General features: G+C 64.8%; 3 protein-coding genes across 10 annotated transcripts in view; all 3 read left to right on the plus strand.

Annotated features, from left to right (window-relative positions):
- Nucleotides 1-169: 169 nt before the first annotated feature.
- Nucleotides 170-11,009, plus strand: USP19 (ubiquitin specific peptidase 19). Of its 4 annotated transcripts, none has more exons than XM_081106210.1 (27): nt 170-245; nt 1,440-1,703; nt 1,955-1,993; nt 2,333-2,461; nt 2,533-2,666; nt 2,743-3,045; nt 3,161-3,320; nt 3,498-3,654; nt 3,734-3,805; nt 3,885-4,000; nt 4,093-4,313; nt 4,392-4,587; nt 4,729-4,862; nt 4,955-5,113; nt 5,184-5,294; nt 5,718-5,828; nt 5,904-6,005; nt 6,706-6,846; nt 6,935-7,053; nt 7,231-7,368; nt 7,452-7,768; nt 7,856-7,966; nt 8,038-8,254; nt 8,341-8,493; nt 8,589-8,749; nt 8,827-9,005; nt 9,911-11,009. In XM_081106210.1, the coding sequence occupies exons 2-27, from the start codon at nt 1,577-1,579 to the stop codon at nt 10,136-10,138; spliced, it is 4,035 nt and encodes a 1,344-aa protein (XP_080962336.1). In that variant the 5' UTR covers nt 170-245; nt 1,440-1,576; the 3' UTR covers nt 10,139-11,009. The 4 variants fall into 4 exon arrangements, with proteins under 4 accessions (XP_080962336.1, XP_080962338.1, XP_080962337.1 ...); XM_081106212.1 differs by having other exon boundaries at nt 10,536-11,009; XM_081106211.1 differs by having other exon boundaries at nt 6,944-7,053.
- A 2,771-nt stretch (nt 11,010-13,780) lies between these two features.
- QARS1 (glutaminyl-tRNA synthetase 1) lies at nt 13,781-20,315 on the plus strand. Of its 5 annotated transcripts, XM_081105745.1 has the most exons (24): nt 13,781-13,915; nt 14,028-14,175; nt 14,457-14,566; nt 14,710-14,785; nt 15,226-15,290; nt 15,807-15,860; nt 15,987-16,047; nt 16,344-16,415; nt 16,531-16,616; nt 16,787-16,873; nt 17,250-17,349; nt 17,462-17,540; nt 17,614-17,722; nt 17,817-17,947; nt 18,032-18,124; nt 18,228-18,365; nt 18,448-18,535; nt 18,611-18,754; nt 18,846-18,950; nt 19,116-19,208; nt 19,321-19,448; nt 19,539-19,605; nt 19,679-19,804; nt 20,184-20,315. In XM_081105745.1, exons 1-24 carry the CDS (start codon nt 13,799-13,801, stop codon nt 20,232-20,234), a joined length of 2,328 nt encoding a protein of 775 aa, XP_080961871.1. In that variant the 5' UTR covers nt 13,781-13,798; the 3' UTR covers nt 20,235-20,315. The 5 variants fall into 5 exon arrangements, with proteins under 5 accessions (XP_080961871.1, XP_080961870.1, XP_080961873.1 ...); XM_081105744.1 differs by having other exon boundaries at nt 18,283-18,535; XM_081105747.1 differs by lacking the exon at nt 15,807-15,860.
- A 993-nt stretch (nt 20,316-21,308) lies between these two features.
- QRICH1 (glutamine rich 1) overlaps nt 21,309-23,609 on the plus strand; it is a 34,717-nt gene continuing 32,416 nt past the window's right edge. The window contains exon 1 of the mRNA XM_081105749.1: nt 21,309-21,452. The gene's annotated coding sequence lies outside the window, so the exon portion shown is untranslated. The remainder of the gene's footprint in view (nt 21,453-23,609) is intronic.

The raw sequence follows: 23,609 nt of genomic DNA on the forward strand, positions 1-23,609 counted from the left end.
CCCGCCTCCTCCGGGCCGCCGGGAGCTGCCCGCGTGCCCGCGCCGCCGGAAGTGCGTCACGGGCTCCGCGCTCGGCCCCAGGTGGCCGCCGCTCGAAGTAGAAACAAAACAAGCAGCCGAGGCGGTGGCGGGGGAGCCGGGGCGGGGGAGGAGCGCGCCGGAACCGGAACCGACCTGACGCCGGAACCGGAACCGAGAGTGGGTTGCCAGGGCCCGAGGAGGGCTGGCGGCAGCGGCCTCGCCTGGTGAGTGGTTCGGGCCGCTCCCCGCCGGTCCGGCCGTAGCGGAGAGGGCGCGACGGGCCCGGGGCGGCCTGGTCAAGGTCACGGGTTGCGCCAACCCCGCCCTCGCGCCCGGGCGCGCCGGGCCCCCCGACGCCGGGGCAGTTACGCTGCGCCCGCGGCGGCCTCCTGCCCCCGAAAGGGCTGGGCGAGCGGGGCGACTTCCTGGAGGCGGCGGCGGGCGCCGGTGCGGTCGGCGGGGAGGGCTGCGACCTTCGGCTGCGGCCGGGGCGCAGAGGCGGGGGTGCCCGAGCCCGGTGGTCACTGCAGGTCCGAACGGCCGCCCAGCCTCACCTCGGACCCATCGGGTGAGGTCGCCCCCACGTGTGCGGGGGCGGCTGCTGCTCAGCCCCGGTGGGGGCAGCCAGGGGCCTGGACGCACTCCCCGCACCCCTTCCTCCGCCTGGAGAACTTTGTTTTGGGGGGAGGCACAGCCCAGAGCTCCCGGGTAGGCCCGCGGGGAACTGGACAGACGGTCTCTGGCTCGGCTGACGGGGGATGGACCGGAGACCGGGGTGGGGTGGGGGGGCGATCCGTGTCCATCTCGCCCTGCGCGCCCGGGCCTTTGCTGCTGACGTCTGGATCCCGCGCACCCCGTGCGGGCCCCTCGGATGGAGAGAGAGGCCCTAGCAGGGCCGGGAGGGGTGCAGAGGAGGGAGCTGGCGCGGTGGGGCGTCGGAGCCCAGGCCCTGGCTGGGCAGCGGCAGCACCCGGGCTGGGTCCATTTTCAGCTGCGGAGCCGGTGCTCCCGCTGCTCCCGCTGCCGGGTTGTCTCTTTCTGTCCTGCCTCCCTCCTCCTCCTCCTCCTTCTTCCCGGGGGTGACTAAGCAGCCGTGAGAAGGAAGGGAAAGCGAGGCCTGTGGGCTGGGCCTTGGCTCCCCTCCAGGTCGGTAGAGGCACCGGGTCCCAGGCCACAGCTGCCTCGACCTGGCAGCTCCTCGTGCAGCCGGCCGGTCTGGGTAGCAGGCCCCCAGGGGCTCGGCCAGAAGTGGGCGCCCTGCTTGCCTGCCTTTTTCCCCCTTCCGAGCCGCTGGGAGGGTCCGGGCTGCCAGGTGGTGGGATTGCTCTGGGGTTAGGGAGAGCCAGGTTGCCAAGCCCTGGCTGCCACCAGGAGCAGCCTGCTGGGCCTTGGTGCCGAGACCTGGTCCCTTCCTGTAGGGTGGTCACTTCCTTGCTGGAGAATTTGGCCGCAAATAGTTGCCAAGATAGCTGGGCCAGGAAGAAAGCGCCGTAGCCCTGACCCCGTCGCCGTCGCCGACCCCGGGGCGCTCTGGCTGTCGAGCAAGCGCCTCAAGATGTCTGGTGGGGCCAGTGCCATGGGCCCCAGGAGAGGGCCCCCCGGGCTGGAGGAGGCCGCCAGCAAGAAGAAGCAGAAGGACCGAGCAAACCAGGAGAGCAAGGATGGAGACCCTCGGAGAGGAGGTAATGTCCCCGCCCATGCCCAGGCGCCTCCCTGCCTGGTGAGCATGCGTCCTGCCCCTTCTGTCCTGCTCTGCTGCCGAGAGGACGACTCGGGACGAGCTGGGGTCTGGGTCCTGGGCTGAGACCCTAACAGTGGTGCTTGGTGGGGTGGCAGGGCCTTGGGGGCTGCCTCTTCCTCCTCATTTTTTCTTTTTTTAATTTTTTTATTGTTTATGTTTTTCTCCTCCTTTTCCTCTTTCTTTTGTCATCAGGGTCCATGTCCACTCCCCAGGAGGAGCAGATCAAAGAGGGTGAGTCACGGGCTGCCTTGGGTGCTAGAGCGCTAGGGGCAAGGGGGGGGCGGAGGGTGCAGCCCTCATCTGTCGACCCTCACAGTCTTTTGCCTTGTCTCTGTTTTAAATACGTTTTTACTCATTTTAGAGGGAGGAAAGGAGAGGGAGAGAGAGAGAGGAAACATCAGTGATGAGAGAATCATCGATGGCCGCCTCCTGCAGCCCCGTGCTGGGGATTCAGCCCGCAGTGCAGGCGTGTGCTGTGACCAGAACGAAACCACGACCTCCTGGTCCAGGGGTTGGCACTCAACCCCTGAGCCTGCCGCCGGCCGCAGGCTGACTGCCCTCTCCCCGCAGAGGTGCTGCTCGACTGGCAGCAGGACGCGGACGAGGTGACCGTCAAGCTGCGCGCGGGAGTGGGCCCCCTGCGGCTGGAGGAGGTGGACGCCGCTTTCACAGACACAGACTGCTTGGTGCGGTTTCCAGGTGCGTCCGGGTCTGAGCCCGGCCCTGTGTGTGATCCCTGCCCGCCCCGCTCACCACCGCGCTCTCTGCAGGTGGTCAGCAGTGGGGCGGTGTTTTCTATGCCGAGATCGAAAATTCTCGCGCCAAAGTGCAGGCTCGAAAAGGTGGCCTCCTCCAGCTGGCGCTGCCCAAGAAGGTGCCTCTGCTCACCTGGCCTTCTCTCCTGGTAAGTCCAGGGCAGGGCCAGGAGGGCCGGGGGCACCCAGGGTGTGGACAGGGCCTGACTGCTGTATCTTTGACAGAAGAAACCTCTAGGGATGCAGGAGTCGGGGCCAGGGCTGCGGTGCCAGGAGAACGGGCAGGAGTCCTCTCCCATTGCCCTGGAGCCAGCCACTGAGCCCCGCCGGGCAAAGCAGGAGGCCCGGAACCAGAAGCGGGCCCAGGGCCGTGGTGAGGTGGGGGCGGGGGCTGGCCCCGGGGCCCAGGCAGGGCCCAGTGCCAAGAGGGCTGTGCATCTCCGAAGAGGGCCAGAGGGGGAAGGATGCAGAGAAGGCCCTGGGCCCCAGGGCGAGGGCCCCCCCTTCCTGGCTGAGGCAGCCATCCAGGTGAGCGTGGAGTGCCCTGTGGGAGTTGGGAGCTGGGGGAAGGGTGTGGACTGCGGTGGGAGGAGGGGCGCCTGCCTGGCCCAGGGCTGATCTTGCCCACAAACGCCATGCACAGGCGGGGGCTGAGGAGCCGCTCCGGGTCCCACCGCTGGAGCCCCAGCCCTGCCTCCTGGGCTCGGAGGAGAAGCCAGCGCTTCTGGCAGGAGAGAAGGCAGCGTCCCCCAGGAGTGACCCAGTCTCTCCAGCCCTGACCCGGAGCAGAGCCCCCGAGAAAGGTGACCGTTCCAGAGAGGAGATGGCAGTGGCAGCAGACGCTGCATCCTTGGTGGATGGTAAAGGTGGGGCTGGGGCGGGCAGGCAGAGCCCTGGGGGGCTGCCAGGTTGGCAGGCAGGTAGGGCTCGAACAGTGGCGGGTGGGCCGGTCGCGGCGCTGAGCCGTGGTCTCGCTGTAGAGCCGGAACCCATGGTGAGCCTGGCGTTTGTCAAGAACGACTCGTACGAGAAGGGGCCTGACGCGGTGGTGGTGCACGTGTACGTGAAGGAGGTCCGCAGGGAGGCCTCGCGAGTGCTCTTCCGCGAGCAGGACTTCACGCTCGTCTTCCAGACCAGGTGGGCGGGCGGCCGCGGGCAGACGGTGGGCCGCGGGCGGGACCGTGTCTCACGCTTCCCCCCGCGCTGGGCTCTGCAGGGACGCGAACTTCCTGAGGCTGCACCCGGGCTGCGGGCCCCACACCGTCTTCCGCTGGCAGGTGAAGCTCAGGTGGGTGGTGCCCGGCCCTGCCCTGTGCCGTCCCTCCCTGGGCTCCGTCTCCCGGCCCTGAGCTCACCCTCTCCCGCAGGAACCTGATCGAGCCCGAGCAGTGCACCTTCTGCTTCACGGCCGCGCGCATCGACATCTGCCTCCGGAAGCGGCAGAGTCAGCGCTGGGGGGGCCTGGAGGCCCCAGCTGCACGAGGTCTGCCCACGAGCTCCCTTCACTGCCCGCGCCCACGGGACCGCCCCGCCACGTGCTGCTAACCACCAGCCCTCTCGTTCCCCCTTTTTAAGGTGCAGTGGGTGGTGCAAAGGTTGCCGTGCCGACAGGCCCAACCCCTCTGGACTCGACCCCCCCAGGGGGTGCTCCGCACCCCCTGACAGGCCAGGAGGAAGCCCGGGCTGTGGAGAAGGAGAAGCCCAAGGCGCGAGCTGAGGACACAGGGCTGGACGGCGTGGCGGCCCGCACCCCCATGGAGCATGGCGCCCCCAAGCCAGAGCCACACTTGGCCGCAGTGAGATCGCGGGTGGGAGGGCGAGGGGGGAGGCTGGGAGCCTCTAGGGCTGTGCTCACGCCCCACTGTGCTCCGCAGCCCAAGCCCACGTGCATGGTGCCTCCCATGCCGCACAGCCCCGTGAGTGGGGACAGCGTGGAGGAGGAGGAGGAGGAGGAGAAGAAGGTGTGCCTGCCGGGCTTCACCGGGCTGGTCAACCTGGGCAACACCTGCTTCATGAACAGCGTCATCCAGTCTCTGTCCAACACCCGCGAGCTGCGGGACTTCTTCCACGGTGAGGGCAGGCCCGGCCCCGCGCAGACCTGGCTCCCCCTTCCCTGGCTCCCCTTCTCCGGCTCCCCTTCCCCGGCTCCCCTTCCTCGGCTCCCCCTTCCCTGGCTCCCCCTCCCCAGCTCACACTCGCTGCTGTCCCTAGACCGCTCCTTCGAGGCCGAAATCAACTACAACAACCCGCTGGGGACCGGTGGGCGCCTCGCCATCGGCTTCGCCGTGCTGCTCCGGGCGCTGTGGAAGGGCACCCACCACGCCTTCCAGCCTTCCAAGTTGAAGGTGATCTGTGGCCAAGGGAGGGTGGGGAGGCCAGCCAGCTGGGTGCACGGCAGGGCCCGGGGCTCTGTGCTCAGCCCTCACCCTGCTTCCAGGCCATTGTCGCCAGCAAGGCCAGCCAGTTCACAGGCTACGCCCAGCACGACGCCCAGGAGTTCATGGCTTTCCTGCTGGATGGGCTGCATGAGGACCTGAACCGCATTCAGAACAAGCCCTACACGGAGACCGTGGACTCGGATGGGCGGCCCGATGAGGTCAGGGTTGGGAGCAGCGGGGGCGTGGCCCCGGGCACATCCCCGCCCGGCCTCACCACTCTGTTCTCAGGTGGTGGCTGAGGAGGCGTGGCAGAGGCACAAGATGAGGAACGACTCCTTCATCGTGGACCTGTTTCAGGGCCAGTACAAGTCGAAGCTGGTGTGCCCCGTGTGCGCCAAGGTGCGGTGCTCTCCCGGACCCCTCGCCCGGCCTCCCTAGTCGGGTCAAGCTGAGGTCAGAGGCCGTGCGGCTTAGGTGCTGCAGGCGAGGTTTGGGCAAGAAGCTGACGGGAGGCCGTGGGCTCCGGGGTGGGCTGCAGAGGCTGGCAGGGTGGGCTTCCTGGCTGCGGTAAGGTGACGTTTGGGCTCAAAGACAAGCCGTGCGGAGGGCAGGGTGTGGGAGGCCTGAAAGGGAGCCAGGGAGGGGCCCCTTGATGGAGTGACCAGGCCGGGCAGGGGCTCGAGTGCCAGGAGGGACTGTTGTCTCCTGGTGGCCCTCCTGGTCTGTCCAGTGCTCAGGGTTCGCTGGCTGTGCGGCCCCGAGAGCCCCTGAGGGCTGCCTCCGCTCCCGGTGGGCCACCCAGTGCCACCTGTGCCTCCCCAGGTCTCCATCACCTTTGACCCCTTCCTCTACCTGCCGGTGCCCTTGCCCCAGAAGCAGAAGGTCCTCCCCGTCTTCTTTTTTGCCCGGGAGCCGCACAGCAAGCCCATCAAGGTGAGGTGTAGGCTCCTCTTTCGGGCTGCCCCAGGCCCGGGCCAGCGACCCACGGACTCTGCTCTGTCCCCACAGTTCCTGGTGAGCGTCAGCAAAGAGAACTCGAGCGCGAGCGAAGTGCTGGACGCCCTCTCGCAGAGGGTCCACGTGCCGCCCGAGAACCTGCGTCTGACCGAGGTGTGTCCGTCCTTCCCAGGCTCTGAGCGGTGGACACGTGTGTGCTCACAGCATACGGACACTGGACAGTCAGTGGCCTCTGGACATGGACGTGAAACGTGTGTCACGCGGCTGCCTGGGAACGGGTGGGGGCGCTGGTTGAGGCTGCTTGAATAGAGGCATTCAGGCTGCGCCACGAGGCACCCAGGCCCAGCCGTCGGCGGGGTTCACCCCTGTGGGTGGTGGCCCAGCAGCTTTTCCCTTGGCAGACGAGGAGCTGGGCGGCCAACGTTACCCCAGATCCGTGCTGGTGCTCCCCCAGCGCCTTGGCCTCCAGCCTGGCGGCCCCGCTAGTAAAGAGCCGGGTGGAGCCGTGGTGCGGAGCGCAGGGTGCTGGCGCCTGCCCTGGGCCGGGTCTCGCAGGCCCTCTGAAGCACAGGCTCCCTTTTCATTCCGCGCCTGCAACCGAGCATGTGCCCTGGACGGGGACGGAACCCGAGATCCTTCTGTTCAAGGGCCGACGCTCTATCCACGGAGCCACCCCAGCCAGGGCACCAGGCCCCTTGCTCCATGGCACTAAGGCTGGGGCCAGCAGAAGCCTATGCTACTTTCGGGCCACATGCCTCCTCCCCCGTACACCCAGGACCAGAGCCCGGCCTCCTCCCTGTGTCTGGGGTGGGGCTAGGGGAGGCGTCCTCACCCAGGACTGTTCCTGTGTCAGGTGATGAAGAGCCGCTTCCACCGCATGTTCCTGCCCTCCCACTCACTGGACACCGTGTCCCCCTCGGACCTGCTCCTCTGCTTCGAGCTGTTGTCCCCAGAGCTTGCTAAGGAGCAGGTGGTGGTGCTGGAGGTGCAGCAGGTGAGCGGAGGCTGAGCTGCTGGCACAGGGCCGTGGGGGGGGCATTCCCGCCTGGCCTGGCCTGGCTGAGCCGGATGACCCACCCCAGCGCCCCCAGGTGCCCAGCATCCCCATCTCCAAGTGCGCAGCCTGCCAGCGGAAGCAGCAGCCCGAGGACGAGAAGCTGAAACGCTGTACCCGGTGCTACCGCGTGGGCTACTGCAACCAGTGAGGACCCTCGGCCTGCCCAGCCCTCCTCCCACCTGCCTCCCCCCTTCCCCCCCCCCCAGCCCCTGGGAGGCAGGCTGGCATTTCCCAGGGCCAGAGGCTAGCCCCCAGGGCAGGGTCAGTGGAGGCCTCTGGGGCTCAGACCCGCTCCCCCCTCCCCTGCCCCCCTCCCTCCAGGCTCTGCCAGAAAACCCACTGGCCTGACCACAAGGGCCTCTGCCGCCCTGAGAACATCGGCTACCCCTTCCTGGTCAGCGTACCTGCCTCCCGCCTCACTTACGCCCGTCTTGCCCAGTTGCTGGAGGGCTATGCCCGGTGAGTGCCCAGTGGCTGAATTGGGGGGGTGGGGGTGCGGATGGGCTGATCAGGGTTCCTACTCGCCTTGCTGCCTGTTGCAGGTATTCTGTGAGCGTCTTCCAGCCGCCCTTCCAGCCGCCCTTCCAGCCTGGCCGCATGGCCTTGGAGCCCCCTGGCTACCCCACGCTGCACTCCACTAGCCTCCCGGAGGCTGGGGACAGCGAGAGGGACTCCATGCCGCCGCCGGAGCTCCAGGTGGTGACTCCCGTGGCTGAGGGGGACGCGGTGCCCCGGGCATGGGCAGCCCCGGATCGGGGACCTGTGCCCAGCACCAGTGGCATTTCTTCTGAGATGCTGGCCAGCGGGCCCATTGAAGGGGGCCCCTTGCCTGCTGGTGAGAAGGTGCCCCGGCCCGAAGGTACGAGTCTGGTGCGAGGCTCTGCAGCCGGGGCGGGGAGGGGAGTGGGGGACGCTTGCTTGGGCTCTGATGGTCGTGTTCTCACAGCTGCTGTGCCCGGGTACCAACACCCAAGTGAAGCCATGAATTCCCACACGTCCCAGTTCCTGATCTATAAAATCGATGCATCCAGCCGAGAGCAGCGGCTAGAGGATAAAGGTGCCTGAGGCGGGGGAGCGGGGAGGGGCTGCTGGCTGCGCTCCACCGCTGACCCTGCCCCCCTGCCCCAGGAGACACCCCGCTGGAGCTGGAAGAGGACTGCAGCCTGGCTCTCGTCTGGCGCAACAACGATCGCCAGCAGGAGTTCGTGTTGGTGGCCTCCAAGGAGCTGGAATGCGCGGAGGACCCCGGCTCCGCCGGCGAGGCGGCGCGCGCCGGCCACTTCACCCTGGACCAGTGCCTCACCCTCTTCACGCGGCCGGAAGTGCTGGCCCCGGAGGAGGCTTGGTGCGGCGGGCACAGGCGGGGCTGGGCAGGGCGGAGGGGAGGTGGGACCTGCAGTCTGACCTCTCCCCGTTCCCCGTGCCCGCCAGGTACTGCCCGCAGTGCAAGCAGCACCGCGAGGCCTCCAAGCAGCTGCTGCTGTGGCGCCTGCCCAACGTGCTCATCGTGCAGCTCAAGCGCTTCTCCTTCCGCAGCTTCATCTGGCGCGACAAGATCAATGACCTGGTGGAGTTCCCTGTCCGGTGAGCAAAGGGCCCTGGTGACGGTCGGTGGGACCTGGGCCAAGGTGGGCATCCAGGCACCTGAGGCCTCTCTCACCTCTCCGGCTGGACCACAGGAACCTGGACCTGAGCAAGTTCTGCATCGGCCAGAAGGAGGAGCAGCTGCCCAGCTATGACCTGTACGCCGTCATCAACCACTACGGAGGCATGATCGGCGGCCACTACACCGCCTGCGCGCGCCTGCCCAACGACCGCAGCAGCCAGCGCAGCGACGTGGGTGAGGGCACGCGGCCAGCAGGACAGGTGGGGGTGCGGGGGGGCAGGACTGCTCACACCCTCCCCACCTTGCCGCAGGCTGGCGCTTGTTTGATGACAGCACGGTGACAACGGTGGACGAGAGCCAGGTCGTGACGCGTTATGCCTACGTCCTCTTCTACCGCCGGCGGAACTCTCCTGTGGAGAGGCCCCCCCGGGCAGGCCACGCCGAGCGCCACCCAGACCTCGGCCCTGCAGCTGAGGCTGCTGCCAGCCAGGTGAGGCCTGGGGAGGCTCTCAAGCTAATGGGGCCCGATGCACGGGTGGGAGGGCCGGGGCACGGCTTCCTCTCCTCCAGCCATAGGGCCCTGCAGCCTTGGGACTGGTGAGAGGGAGACGGGTTCCCTCACATGAAGCCTCAGCCAGAGGGTCACCATGGTGTGGGGACACAGGTGCACACACCAAGTGGCCATTGGCAATGGGCACCACGGGCACAGGCCAGTGTCTGCTCGAGCTCCCGGGCGCGGTGCCGTGAACTGACTGTACTGCTGGCCTCCCCGCCTTCCCCGCACCCCCCCCTCCATGCAGCCCCTCGCCCTCACTGACTGCCGTGCCCTCAGGACACGGCCTGCCCTGGCTGCCATGGCCGGGGGGGCTGTCGCCCTCTCTGAGGTGAGCGTCTATCTCTGCTGAGCCTTCAGGGTCTTCTGTCTCTTACGTCGTCCCTGGGTGCCCAGGGCCTGGCTTGTGGGCACAGCCACCTCTCTCCTGTGCTAGCCGCCTCCTTGCTGCCCTCTCCTGCCCTGAGCCCTCTCCACTCACTCGGAGAAGCCCTCGAAGACAGCGGTCAGGCTCTGGATGTGGGAGGAGCCAGGAGGTCCCTGGGCTGCAGCTCTGTCCTCCAAGAGCCAGTGCCCTCTGTGGGCAGCCAGCCCAGCCTCAGGCCGCCACACAAGTGGCACATTGATTGGAAATCTTCTCGAGGCCAGAATGCTGTCAGGAGTCGCCCTCGCACCCTCAGTCTAGACAACCTGCGAGTGGCCCCGTGGCTCCTGCCGGCTCACCTTCCTGCGGCCTCACCGGGGACGTCGGGGTTCAGCACCAGTCACCTTGGGTGGGAGTGTCGTGGCCAGGGGCCTCGGGGACACTGGGTCACCCCCACCTCCCTTTCCGCACACTGTAGGCTTCCCGGATTTGGCAGGAGCTGGAGGCCGCGGAGGAGCCGGTGCCCGAGGGGCCTGCGCCCCGGGGTCCCTGGGGGCCCCAGGACTGGGTGGGCCCCCCGCCATGCGGCCCCCCCACCCCAGATGAGGGCTGCCTCCGGTACTTTGTTCTGGGCACCGTGGCAGCCTTGGTGGCCCTCGTGCTCAACGTGTTCTATCCTCTGGTGTCCCAGAGTCGCTGGAGATGAGCTGGCCTCCGGCAGCTGCTGTGAGCCGCCCACCTGCCTGCTCACCAGGCACGCCCGCCTCTGGGGACCCGTCTGGGCTCGGGCCTCAGAGTGTGTGTCGGGAGGGAGAGGGGTCTGTGGTTCCTGCAGGGGCAGAGCAAATGCGGGTGGGTGTCCATCCAGCTGTCGTCCATCCTGCTGCTCTGACCTTGGCCTGGCTTGGCCCCACCCCGAGCTTCCTGTACTGAAAGTGTTAATAAAGCGAGACTGTCCAGGCTGATCTTGTCTCTGTGTCACTGCGCTGCTGTCTGCGCCTGCCCTGGGCCCTCCCGTGGGTGCCAGAGCTCTGAGCCAGCACCCAGGGATGCCAGGCAGCACACTGGGCAGCCCCCAACCCTGTCCTCATATTCTGTTGCAGGGACTAGGCCCTGGCCAGGCCCCCGAGGTGGCCCCCACGCGGACAGCCCCTGAACGCTTCGCCCCCCCTGTGGACCGCCCAGCCCCCACCTACAGCAACATGGAGGAGGTCGATTAGCAGGTCCCTGGCTGGTGGGGGCACGGTTTGGGAATCCTCCATAAAAGGCCAGCTCTTTGCCGCTTCTCCTCTAACCCAGAGGACACTGGCTTCATCAGTGGGGAGTTGGGAGGTGACAAGGGTGGAACCTCACAGGTTGGGACCTCTTGTCAGCCTGAACCCCAAACCAGTGAGCCTGGGCTCTCCAGCCACCCTCAGTGCTGTGGGATTTGATTCTCAGTTGTACCTTCAGTTCTTTCTGATTCGCATTATAAACATCATAATTTTATTCTAAAATTGTAATTTTTTTTTTTTTTGCATTTTGGAAGTGATTGCTGCTGTTTAAATATATTTTAAAAATAAATGCTAAATAAGCGACTTAGTGACTATGTGCCAGGTGCTGCGGCCCCTCCCTTTCCCACCGTTCGGTGTGTGTGTGTGTGTCCTTGTGTTGAAGACCCTGGAAGTGCTCTTCGTCCGAGGAGAGAGGGTGGGCCCCCATCTCAGGCCCCGTGGGTCATGGAGCCCGGTGCCGTCCGCTCTCTGGGAGCTGCCTGCTGCCCTTTGACCCACTGGTCCTGGTTCTCGCATGGAGGCGGCTGTGGTTGGCACCGGTCAGTGCCTCACACCAGGGTGGAGGACCCCATGAGGCTCTAGAAGCGGACAGGTGGGGGTCTTCCTCCTCCTCTCCCATTCTCAGGGCTTTGCTAGTTTGAGTACCAACCGGATCGCTCAAGGAGAACACAGCAGGGACAGTCTGGGGAAGGAGACCTTCCTCCTAAAGGTCAGGGGAAAGGGTCAAAGGCCATTTCTGCGGACTTCCCGTGGGAGGGAAAGGGAGGCCATTTCTTCCCTGAGTCCGTGAGACCGTGGCTCCTGGCACGTGCCCCAGGCTGTTCACCCACAGTAGGTCTGCAGGCTTGCCCCAGCCTCGGCCTTGGTGACCTTGTACACACACAGAGCAAAGGCCGATCTTGTGAGAAGCCTCCTTGCATCACTTCAGGGTTAAGACTGCCCCCTCCTCTCTCCAATTCTTGGGGGTGTGGTGGGCGTCTCCAGCTGGAGGGAGATGGGGAACAAGGTACTTGAGGCTGGTGCTCATAAATGCCAGGAAAAGGCAGGCAGGCAGAGGGGGCACAGGACCTGGCCGTCCTGTTAGTCGTCCCCACCCCCATGCCCACAAGCAGCTCATCGGCTGGAGTTGAAGGGTGATGTGAGCAGGAGCGCCCCGAGAAAGCTGGGCTGTGAGCAATGGTGGCTTTTTCCTGTGGGGACAACACAAGAGCCATGGGGCTCGATGGCCTCAGAGAGGGACCTGGAGAGCTGGTGAGACGGTGCAGAGAGGGTAGAATCGCCAAGCTGGGGCTGGTGCTGGCATGCTGCTGGAGGGATGGCGTGCAACAGGAGAGCGCCGGCCCCACACTGCACAGCCCGGGTCTGTCCACCGGTGGGCTACCTGTGCTGGATGACCAATCAAGGGGTGCTGTCTGCCCCTCACCGCAGCCCTTCCGTGGCGCCAGCAGGCGGCTGCTGTGGCCTCTTCTGCCTTTAAGCTCATGGGTCGCCTGCCCTGCAGGGACCTGTCCATAGGCCCGGCTGCTGGGCCCTGCCTCTTTCCATGCCACCGTGGGCCTCACTGGCTGCCGCCTGGCTTTTCTCCTTGATCACCTTTCAGTGGATTTTCCTCAAAGTAGTTCCAGGGGCTCACGCAAGCAGGCCGGCCACCCTACCCCAGGCTGGGCCCATACGCCTTCGTGTTCTGCTCTGTGCAAGTCATAGGGCTCCAGAGGGCTGGCTGGCGTGCACTGCCACTGTGGCATTCTTGGTAGCGCGACTGCCTCATTGTGTGACATGGAGTCACAGGGTCCACAGGGCAGCTAGCTGAGGCCAGGGGCGGGTGCAGGCCCTAACCCCATGGAGGGGGACGTCACTAGACCTGCAGGATTAATGACGGTGCTGCAGTAAGTCCTCACTCACAGGTACCTTTGTGGGGGTAGGGGGGGTGGGGGGGGGTAAGCAGCTGCAGCTGTGAACTCAGCATAGGGCTGGTGTGGCTGTTCCTGCTTCTTGGTGCCCAGGTGGCACCACTGCACTGTGGTATCCCCTGCTCAAGGCGTGCACTTGGCCTCGGCTGGGCATCAGGCTGGGGTGAAGGGGCCTGGGGAGGTGGGAAGCCCAAGACACAGACTGGACCTGGGTCCTGATGCAGTGCGTGGCCCGGGGCAGAGCCGGCATTTGGTCATTATGTGGGACCCAGATGTAGACCCAGAAATGGACCCCAGTCACTACTGGGGTATGGCCACAAAGCAGAAGACAGATATGGGTACAGACTGTACCCAGGATCCTGCCCAGTCCTTGAAGGTCCAGGAGTATTAGCATCCCCAAGGCCTCCAAACACCTGAATTCCAGTTCTTTGTTTTTTAAAGTTCCAGTTTCAATGATGGAGATGTCCTCACCGTCCCACCCCAGCCCAACAGCCACCTCCATGGAGGCCCTGTGTCTTCTGTCCCGCAGTACCACCGCTCCAGGGAGAGCCTGTCAAATGCCGCAGGTGGATTTCAAGGTCCGATTTGCTGGTGATTGTCACGGCATTTGCATGTGTGGGCGGGGCGGTCAGTGTGCCAAGAGACTAGACGAAATCATCGAAATCATCGCAGGACTTCTGCGAGGTCCCTCCTGGCCAGGTGGGGCCCGGTGAGCGCCCGAAAAGTGCCCGTCTCCATGGGGCGCCTTGGTCACCCTCCAGCGCGGGCTCGGCCCTGGAGTCTTGGCCGGATTTCCAGGGCTTTGTTTTGCTCAGCAATTTCCGTGACCCCAAGGCTGAGGTTCAAGAAGCGCGTTGGCGACTCACAGTGGCTCCCGAGAACGGACTGGGCCGGTCCCAAGGTTCCCCGGGCGGAAGGCCCCCCTGCCTCCGGCCCCAGGCCCGCCGCCTCCAGCCCCTCCCGACGACCCGCGGCGCCGGGCGGAAACGCAGCGCCCGGAAGGGCCGGTGGGGGCGCACCCGGCCTCTTACACGGCGCCGGCCACCTCGGCGAGCCCCGCCCCCTCTCGCCCAGGAAGGACGCCATTGGCTCGCCCCGGCGGCTGCGACCTCCTATTGGCCAGCGGGCTAACGCCCACCGGCAGATGAGCCCGGCGTTTCCTTCCGGTTTCCGATTCCTGCCATGGCGACCGCCGACTCCCTGTCGCTCTTCACCGGCCTCGGCCTGAGCGAGCACAAGGCGCGCGAGACGCTCAAGAACGCGGCCCTGAGCGCGCAGCTGCGCGAGGCGGCGACCCAGGTGCGAGCGCGCCCTCGGCCGGGCCCGACTGTGCCCCCCGCGGCGCCGGGGTCCGAGCCCCGCCACCCCGGCCGCGCGAACGCCCGTCTCAGGGGCTCCCTCCCTCCCGCAGGCTCAGCGGACCCTGGGCTCCGCCATCGACAAGGCGACCGGCACCCTGCTCTACGGCTTGGCCTCGCGACTGCGGGACCCCCGGCGCCTCTCCTTCCTCGTGAGCTACGTGGCCGACAAGAAGATCCACACCGAGCCCCAGCTGAGCGGTGAGACCCGCCTCCGCCACGCCGGGCCCGGCCGGACCCCCGTCTGCCGAGCCCCCCAGTGACTCGATGCCGAGTTCCGGCCGAGCGCACAGGGGAGCCGTGCAGGTCTGGGGGGACCGCCCGCCCCAGGCTCCCTGCCCGTGGCCCCGGGGCTGCTGGGGGCGGGGGTGGGGTACAGGCTTAACCTCCCGGAGGCCAAGCCGTCGCCGGGATTTCTGGGATTCGGGCCCCACTTACCTGTCGGAGCCGAGATGCCACAGCTCGTTGCTCTCCTTTGCCAGCTGCCCTTGAGTACGTGCGGAGTCACCCGCTGGACCCCATCGACACCGCGGACTTTGAGCGGGAATGCGGCGTGGGCATCGTGGTGACGCCCGAGCAGATCGAGGAGGCGGTGAGTCCTTCCCCAGGCACCCCGCCCGCCCGCCCGCTCCCCGGGAGGGCGTGGCTCCGCTCCTCCCCAGAGGATGCCCGGGGTGGGGTGAGGGGTGGTTCCCGAGGACACTCTCCTGAACCTGACCGCCTGGCTGCCTGCAGGTGGAGGTCACCATAAATCGCCACCGGCCCCAGCTCTTGGAGGAGCGCTACCATTTCAACATGGGACTGCTGATGGGTGAGCGGGCCTGCGAGGGGGCTGCTCTCCTCTCCAGTCATGCCTTCTCGTCTGGAGTGATAAGGGGGAGACGGCAGAGGGGTCGGAGCCCCTTAAAAAGGGGTCTGGCTCTGGCCGGCTTGGCTCAGTGAATAGAGCGTCAGCCTGCGGACTGAAGGGTCCCAGGTTCAATTCTGGCCAAGGGCACGTGCCGGGGTTGTGGGCTCGATCCCCAGTAAGGGGTGTGCAGGAAGCAGCCGATCAATGATTCTCTCTCATCATTGATGTTTCTCTCTCTCTCTCCTTCTCCCTTCCGCTCTGAAATCAACAAAGAAATATATTTTTTTTTTAAAGGGAGGAAAGGGTCTGGTTCCTGAGGTTAGCCTGGACCCTCTCCTGGGAAGGAGGGTGGGAAGTGCCTTCCTTTGCCTTCCTGCAGCTCCTTGTGCCCACGTTTCTAGGAGAGGCTCGGGCTGCGCTCAAGTGGGCAGATGGCAAAATGATCAAGCATGAAGTGGACATGCAGGTGGGCGCTCCGTGAGCTGAAGCAGGCAAAGACCTGCCGCGTGCAGGGTCTAGTCCACTGAGGGGTAAACAGAAGCCAGGGCGGGGGAGACCCTGTCCCTGTTCTGATGAATGGGGAGCCTGGTGTGGAGGAGGCAGTGAGAGGCTTGGCCTCTGGGTTGAGCCTCATTTGGTCCGAGTCACTACCCTGAACCTCCATTTCCTTGCCTTGTAAGTAGGGGTAGCTCTCACCTCATTTGAAGTCGAGATCTTCACTTAGGATGCTGGCGTAGAGTGACAAGAGGTGCCGCTGAGATCGGTCGCCTGTCTTGATGCTGGGCCCGTAGTTTCTCCCTAAGTGGCAGTTCTGTTACCTGAAACAGTATGGACTCTCAGGAGGCAAAGAGCGTTTGAGGCCAGAGAACTATGTGGGGAGCAGAGGCGGGCGGGCCAGGAAGGGCTTAGGTGTGTGGCTGGGTCAGTTGGGGCTCCTGGGAAGGGGACTCTCTGGTCCCAGGTGGCTGTGGTCTCTGCTCAGGTGCTGCACCTTCTGGGTCCCAAGAGGGAGACTGATCTGGAGAGGAAGCCCAAGGTAGCTCACGGTCCCGGTCCCTGGGGGTGAGGCGGTGGAGGGTGAGACTTCAGGCCGGGAAAGGGATGGCTCACCCCAGTGACCCCAGGTCACCTCCCGAGAGAGCCCTGACCCAGCTTTTCTCAGGTGGCAAAGGCTCGGCTGGAAGAAACAGACGGGAGGCCAGCCAAGGACGTGGTGGAGAACGGTGAGGGGCGTGGGCCCGGCGTATGCAGCTCCCTGACTTGGGGCTGTCCACCTGATGGGCTTTGTCCCCTCAGGCAGCCCCGCACACCTTGCTTTGTCGAAGTCTTGGCGTTTCCTTTGTCCCCTTCACCCAGAGACGGGCCTCAGGAGACCCGAGAAGCCTGGCTCTGGCTCTGGGTTAGGGGGAGAGGGGCCGTAGGGTCTGTCCTGGTTGCAGGATGTGAGTCATGCTGACCGGGCCACCCTGTGCTGGACATGGGAGCTGTGTCCCGAGGGTAAGTTTTCCTGTCTCCGCAGGTGAGGTTGCTGGCCAGACCCTGTCTCTGATGGAGCAGCTCCGAGGGGAGGCGCTGAAGTTCCACAAACCTGGTGAGCTGGCGGGGCAGAGCTGGGGGGGCTGGTCTCTAGCAACGCTTGCAGCCGGCCCCTGGGGTGGGAGCCGTGGCCTGCAGCCTGGTCCTCAGGCTCGCTCTGGTCCTGGCAGGCGAAAACTACAAGACCCCAGGCTATGTGACCACCGCACACACCATGGCCCTCCTGAAGCAGCACCTGGACATCACTGGGGGACAGGTGTGTCATGTGGCCAGCAAGCCAGGGCCGTCAGCATTTGCCCGTGGCCTGAGCTGCCTCCATGTTGCCCATTCCATCTGTCCCCAGGGCCTCCCTGGGAAAGGGCGCCTGTTCCTTCAGGGTCTGCGAGTGCTCTGGCCTAGCCCCTCTGCTCCCATTCCTCCCCGCAGGTGCGCACCCGGTTCCCGCCAGAACCCAACGGAATCCTGCACATAGGACACGCCAAGGCCATCAATTTCAACTTTGGCTACGCCAAGGTGTGTGTGCGGGACCTGCTGGGCAGGGCACCGTCTGCTGCTCCCACGGCGATAGAGAAGCGCCCGCCTGCCCTGCCTTGCTGTGCCCGGAGCAGGCAGAGGCCACAGAGGGACCACGTGTGTCAGACACGAGGAACCCACTGGCTCCCGGGGAACAGCTCTGAGCTGGGGCTGTGAGTTCAGATTTGAGGGAATTCCTAGTGCCACCTCCCTCTACCGCATTGGTGGGAGGCACCTCGTTTAGGGTGTTTAGAGACAGGAAGATGAGAGAAACTCAGACGTTTCCAGCTTTGACGTGGGAGGGCGCCAAGGACGCGCCAGTGTGAGGAGCTGCGCTGGGGCGGGTGTGGCGCTCACGGACACTCGCCTCTTCTAGGCCAACAACGGGATCTGCTTTCTGCGCTTTGACGACACCAACCCTGAGAAGGAGGAGGCCAGGTTCTTCACCGGCATCTGCGACATGGTGGCCTGGCTGGGTATGGCCGAGCAGGGCCGGGCAGAGCTGGTGGTCAGCGGGCCTCTGTGTGGACATGGCCTGCCATTGGGTGTCCCTGCCTGGCTGCTCATACTGTGTGTCCTCCCACCCAGGTTACACGCCGTACAAGGTGACCTATGCCTCGGACTATTTCGACCAGCTGTATGCCTGGGCTGTGGAGCTCATCCACAGGTGAGGCCAGGGCCACGGGGAGGCCGGCAGGTGCGGACACAGCCCCGTGGGGCACTCACACCCCTTCCCATAGGGGCCAGGCCTACGTGTGCCATCAGCGAGGAGAGGAGCTCAAAGGCCACAACCCTCCGCCCTCGCCCTGGAGAGACCGTCCCATAGAGGAGTCGCTGCTGCTCTTCGAGGTGGGGTTCCGGGGCAGGTGGGCCTGGGTGGGCCGGGACGTCAAGGCTGACACGCGCTGTGCTGAGAGGCGGCCTGAGCCCTTGCTCCCCTCAGGCGATGCGCAAGGGCAAGTTTGCAGAGGGTGAGGCCACTCTGCGGATGAAGCTGGTGATGGAGGATGGCAAGATGGACCCTGTGGCCTATCGAGTCAAGTATACGCCACACCACCGCACAGGGGACACCTGGTGGGTAGGAGCTGGGGGCGGCTGATGGGCCACGGGGAGGGCCGAGGGGGCTGGATGGTGGGGCCCACTGCCTATGCCCCGCAGGTGCATCTACCCCACCTATGACTACACGCACTGCCTCTGTGACTCCATCGAGCACATCACCCACTCACTCTGCACCAAGGAATTCCAGGCCCGGTGAGGGAGCTGGGCCTGTGGGATGGGCAGGGCCAAGGGGGTTCCAGCAGCCCTCCCTGTGGGCGCTCCTGGTCTGAGGTGCTGACTGTACCCTCTACCCCAGACGCTCTTCCTACTTCTGGTTGTGCAACGCGCTGGACGTCTATTGCCCCGTGCAGTGGGAGTACGGCCGCCTCAACCTGCACTACGCGGTGGTCTCCAAGAGGAAGATCCTCCAGCTGGTGGCGCGTGGCGCTGTACGGTCGGTGTGCTTGTTTGGCTCTCCACGGTCTGGGGGACCGGTGCTCTGTGCTGCCAGAGGTCTCACAGCCTCCTTGCCACAGGGACTGGGACGACCCGCGGCTCTTCACGCTCACAGCCCTGCGTCGGCGGGGCTTCCCTCCCGAGGCGATCAACAACTTCTGTGCGCGGGTACGACCCGTGGACGGGGGCGGCCGAGCACCGCGGTCTGTGCTTGTGGCTGGGACTGAGGCTGCCCTTTCTTAGGTGGGGGTGACAGTGGCACAGACCACAATGGAGCCACACCTGCTAGAGTCCTGTGTGCGTGATGTATTGAATGACACAGCCCCACGGGCCATGGCTGTGCTGGAGCCATTACAGGTCATCATCACCAACTTTCCTGCTGCCAAGGTAGGGGTGTGTGCGTGTGTGTGCGTGTGTGTGTGTCGGTGTGGGGGTGCTCCGGCACTCTGTGACCCTGACACCCATTTCTTGGCTGTAGTCTTTGGACATCCAGGTGCCCAACTTCCCAGCTGATGAGACCAAGGGCTTCCATCAGGTTCCCTTTGGGTTCACCGTCTTCATCGAGAGGACGGACTTCAAGGAGGTGAATAGGAGGGTGGAGGGTCCTGTTCACTGCTGAGCCGTCCTGAAGGCCATCTACTTCCTGCTTCAGTGAACCAACCCCTGCCCAACACAGGGGTGGGGAGAAGCCTCTGGTACCTTTTCCACCATTGCAGCCTCTTGTGGCCACCCTACTTCCTCCCTCTAGGAACCAGAGCCCGGCTATAAGCGCCTGGCGCGGGGCCAGCCTGTGGGCCTGAGGCATACAGGCTACGTCATCGAGCTGCAGCGAGTCATCAAGGTGAGAGCCAGCTGCAGCCTTCCCACCACAGTGCCTGCAGGGTGAGGACCTGGGGTGCAGCCTGCAGACCTGGTCCCCAGGCCTCATTGCAGGCCTCTCCCCCTGATGACAGGGCCCCGGTGGCTGTGTGGAAAGCCTGGAGGTGACCTGCAGAAAGGCAGATGCTGGAGAAAAGCCCAAGGCCTTTATTCACTGGGTGTCACAGCCTCTGACGTGTGAGGTTCGCCTCTACGAGCGACTGTGAGTGAACAGCAGGGGTGGGACACGGAGAAGACGGGCCTCGCTGGCTGTGGCTGCCCAGCCGGAGTCTGACCTTCCCTCTGGCTACAGATTTCAGCACAAGAACCCAGAGGATCCTGTGGAGGTGCCTGGTGGCTTCCTAAGTGACCTGAACCCGGTAGGCTGGTGGGGCGTGGGGGAGTCGGGCAGGCCTCCCTGACTGGATGGCCACCTGAGTTTCCTGCCCGCAGGCATCGCTGCACGTGGTGGAGGCAGCATTAGTGGATTGTTCTGTGGCCCTGGCGAAGCCCTTCGACAAGTTCCAGTTTGAGCGCCTTGGCTACTTCTCCGTGGATCCAGACAGCCACGAGGGACAGGTGACTGGACTCACGCCGGCCTTTCCTCCGTGATAGTGGTGGCTTCCATTCACTGTGCCGAGCACTTTGCCTACATCCCTTGGTTATTAATCCTCACCACCTGAATTGGGGGTCATGTTCTGATGGGGAAACAGGTTCAGAGGTTAAGTCCATGCACAAAATTCTGTATGGATCCTGCCCTTCTTACTCCTGAAGGGAGGGGGCCGGCATAGGGGTTGTTCTAACCCTTATAAATGGAGGCCCAGGGCCCTCGAGTCCCTTACCCCAAGTCCTCAAGTTACTGAGAGCCCGAGGCTCCTGGCCCTCAGCACCTCTGGGTGAAGGAGGTGTGGGGGATCTGTAGTCGATTTGGTGATCGTTCTTCCCCTCTGCCCTCCAGCTCGTCTTCAACCGGACCGTCACCCTGAAGGAGGACCCAGGCAAGGTGTGAGCTGGAAGCCCGACCTACCTCGTCCTCTGGAAGCTGGGGGCACCTAGACTCCATGTCAATAAAGAATGGCTGAACCTCCCCAGGCGTCTGTGTGACCTGTCTGCCCTCCCGGCACCTGCGCCTTAGAGACACGCTGGGGGGCGGGGGGGGGGGGGGGGGCTGACACACTGCACAAGGCCGGGGCCTGATGTGACAGTCCTGGCGGTGGCCCTGGTGTGCGGCTCCCGTTAGGAGCCCTGTGCCAGCCTAGGTAGATGGAGAGAGGCCAGGCTCCCTGCCCGGCGATCCAGCACCTGATGGAGTGCCTACCAGGTGCCGGGCACAGTGAGAAGAGGAAGAAATGTGCCGGGGAGGCTCCCTGCGCCCGGAGGAGGTGGGAGGGGGTTCCTGGCCCAACCTGGCTGCAGACTACTTCCAGGAAGCGACTCCAGGGCGGAACCCCAGGGACAGGGAGTTTGTCGGTGCAGGAGGCACAAGTGCAAAGGTCCAGAGGTCTCTCAGAGGGAAGGGTGGCGCTGACTGCCCTTCCCACGTGCGCCTGCAGCTTTAACACCCTCCACATTTTCCCTGTATACAAACACCGGCTACCAGAGGCCCCCTTTAAGGTGGACTGGACTGCGGGAGGCCGAGTCACAAAAGCAGAATATGGTGGTGGGGGGGAGGAGGGGCCCAGGAGCGAGGGGTATTTAGAGGACAGTATCCAGGGGGCGTCCCAGGTGGGACGCGGCTGGAACGCCAGGCCTAGGTCAGCAGCTGTGGGGGCCACCTTAACCGAGGCCGGCCCCGCGTGGGGCAGGTGGCAGAAGGTGGGCAAGGAGAGCAAGCTTTGAGCCCCCATCCTGCCTCGGCTCCAGGGCAAGGCCGACCTCCGGGGCGGGCTCCGCCCCGCATGAAGGGGCGTTCGGGGCGTGGCGCTCCGCCCTATACCCCTCTTTTTGCCGCTACCGCCGCCAAAGGCCGGGCCTACCTCCTCGCCAGAAGCGTTCCCTTTAAGTCAGGCCAGGAGGCAGCCTCAACTCTCGCGGGATCCAACGCTCAGAATATCGCGAGAGGGGCATTCGGCACCCATTGGCTGTGAGGGTTGAATGTAAGATGGCGCCCAGGGAGCTGTGAGGGGAAAATCCTGTCGGTCTTGGAGCGGCGACGGCAGAACCGGACCCCCGAGCGGTGCGGCGGGGCCGGCGGGTAGAGCGGCGGCGGCGGCGGCGACGTCGCCGGGTGAGGGCTCCAGTGGGGGAAGGGGCGAGGCGAGGCTGCGGGCCTGAGGCAGCGGGCCCACCCCACACAACGGCAGGCGGGCGGGCGGGCGGGGGCGGGTGGGCCGCTGCCGCTGGGCCCTGGAGACCTTGGGGCGGCTCCGGAGCGGAGAATGTCCCTGGGTTCGCGCGCCATCGCCCCTCGGGTGGGGGAGGAGTGGGTCGGGGATCGGGTGGGCGCGGCGCGCGAACGCGCGCTGGTGCTCGCGCGCGGCTGGGCCTGTTTATACGCGCGGGGGCGCGCGCGCTGTGCGGCCCTCCAGGTGCGCGTGGCCGCCGACGTGCGCGTCCTCGGCCCGGATAGCTCGGTTCCTGGAGCCGCGGCCCGCGGGCTGGAGTGGCTTTCCGGGGCGCGCACTCGCCCGCGAACCCGGGCTTCGGGGCGCGCGCCCTGCTGTTGGGTGGCGGCGCCTCCGCGAGGGCGCGCAGGACACCCCTGCTGCGCGGAGAGGTGGCGGGCGGGAGGCTGGCTGTGCGCGGAAGGTTGCGGGTTGGGTCCTTCCTGCTCGGGTGACGTCCCCGGGCCGCTCGGGGGAAACCAGCCGGCTTTGCGGTCTGGCGAGCGGCCCCGCTCCGCCGTGAGGCGGACGAGAGCGCTGGCTCTGGAAGAAGGCGGCGCCCCGAGGCCCCGGTGCGGGTGGGTGCCGCCCGGCGTCTGAGGGCTGCGAGCCCCCTCGAGCCGCTTCCCTTCGCCCGGCTGCCTGTGCGCGAGGGGAGGCTGCTCCTGGGGGCCCTCCCTTCCGCGGTGCCTGCTTTCACGTCCTCGGAAAGGAATTCTTCCACGAGCGCCATTCATACACGTCACCTCTGTGCGCTCCGGAAGGGACTGGCGAGCGGGTGGACAAAGTGGAACTGCCCGGGCTCCGCAGTGCCGCTTATTAAACCCGTAAATGCAGCCTCCGTGAGACCCAGGGCCCGCTATGGCGCAGCTCTGCACCAAGTTGCCCAGAAGATTGAACAGCCCGGGGCTCGGTGCTCTCCCTTTTTGTAGTTCACACAGTCCCGCCGGAAGAAATCCCTGGAATCGGCCCGTGGACCAGCGCAGGAGTCACCTGTGATACAGACTTCAGTCCCCCTTACGCCCCAGCACTGTGTTCTGGCAGCAGGGGAGGCAAAGCACCCGCTAGTGCAGCGGTTCTCAACCTGTGGGTCGCGACCCCTTTGGGGTCGAACGACCCTTTCCCAGGGGTCGCCTAAGACCATCGGGAAACACAGATATAATTACATATTGTTTTTGTGATGAATCACTATGCTTTAATTATGTTCAATTTGTCACAATGAAAATACATCCTGCATGTCAGGTATTTACATGACGATTCATAACAGCAGCAAAATTACAGTGATGAAGTAGCAACGAAAATAACTTGATGGTTGGGGGTCACCACATGAGGCGCTGTATGACAGGGTCGCGGCATTCGAAGGTTGAGAACCGCTGTTCTAGTGTATGTTCTGTGGTCTTGCCTCGTTAAGTTTAAGGACAAAGAAGCGAAGAGGAAGAACAGTTAGATCGGGTAGTGGTGGCAGTGGTGCTTTCTAACGCCGTGTTATTTTAAGAACAAGTGAAACTTAGAAAGAGGATGGAAGGAACTTCTTCGTTCTGTCTTCTTCAGAATGTTACAAGTCTTAAGGACTCAAGACAAGCAGCAGAAATACATGCAGCATGGTGACTGGTGAGTTAAAACCGTTCCTGTGCTGGAACTATGTGTGCAGTTTAATTGAAACGTTGCAAATCCTGCCCATGGTTCTGGTGCTGCCTGCCAGAGTCACTAGGCAGGGCCGGAGCTGGGGGAGAACTGCGCCTTTGAACCCAGTTACAGTCTGATGCTTTCCTCCCCGTAAAATGTAAGTCCGCGCAAGTTGTGAACTTGAGTCACTCCACAGACTGTGGCTCTGGGTGGGGTTGTCCTCCGTGTGGCAGCTTGAGAAGCTGGGATTTCTTCCTTCGAGCTGGCATGCCATCTTTGATCAGTGTGCGTGGTCCTGGATGCGCTCTGCTTCTGCGTGTCTACTTTCTAAGTGGTCACCCTTCCTCCGCAGGTGGAGGTGTGCCTGGACACACCTGTTCCTTCCTGTCACTTTGTCTTTAACTGTCCCACATTCTGTTCCAGACGTCTTGTCC

Source organism: Myotis nattereri, assembly GCF_964212035.1.
Source record: "Myotis nattereri genome assembly, chromosome: 14".
NCBI lineage: Eukaryota > Metazoa > Chordata > Mammalia > Chiroptera > Vespertilionidae > Myotis > Myotis nattereri.

Coding starts and splice junctions, on each gene's coding strand:
- USP19 (XM_081106210.1), top strand. CDS start 1,577: ATGTCTGGTGGGGCCAGTGCCATGGGCCCCAGGAGAGGGCCCCCCGGG. Junction 3,806..3,884: donor CGCTGGCAGGTGAAGCTCAG/GTGGGTGGTGCC, acceptor CCTCTCCCGCAG/GAACCTGATCGAGCCCGAGC. Junction 8,750..8,826: donor CAGCCAGCGCAGCGACGTGG/GTGAGGGCACGC, acceptor ACCTTGCCGCAG/GCTGGCGCTTGTTTGATGAC.
- QARS1 (XM_081105744.1), top strand. CDS start 13,799: ATGGCGACCGCCGACTCCCTGTCGCTCTTCACCGGCCTCGGCCTGAGC. Junction 14,176..14,456: donor CACCGAGCCCCAGCTGAGCG/GTGAGACCCGCC, acceptor CTCCTTTGCCAG/CTGCCCTTGAGTACGTGCGG. Junction 19,805..20,183: donor CAGACAGCCACGAGGGACAG/GTGACTGGACTC, acceptor TCTGCCCTCCAG/CTCGTCTTCAACCGGACCGT.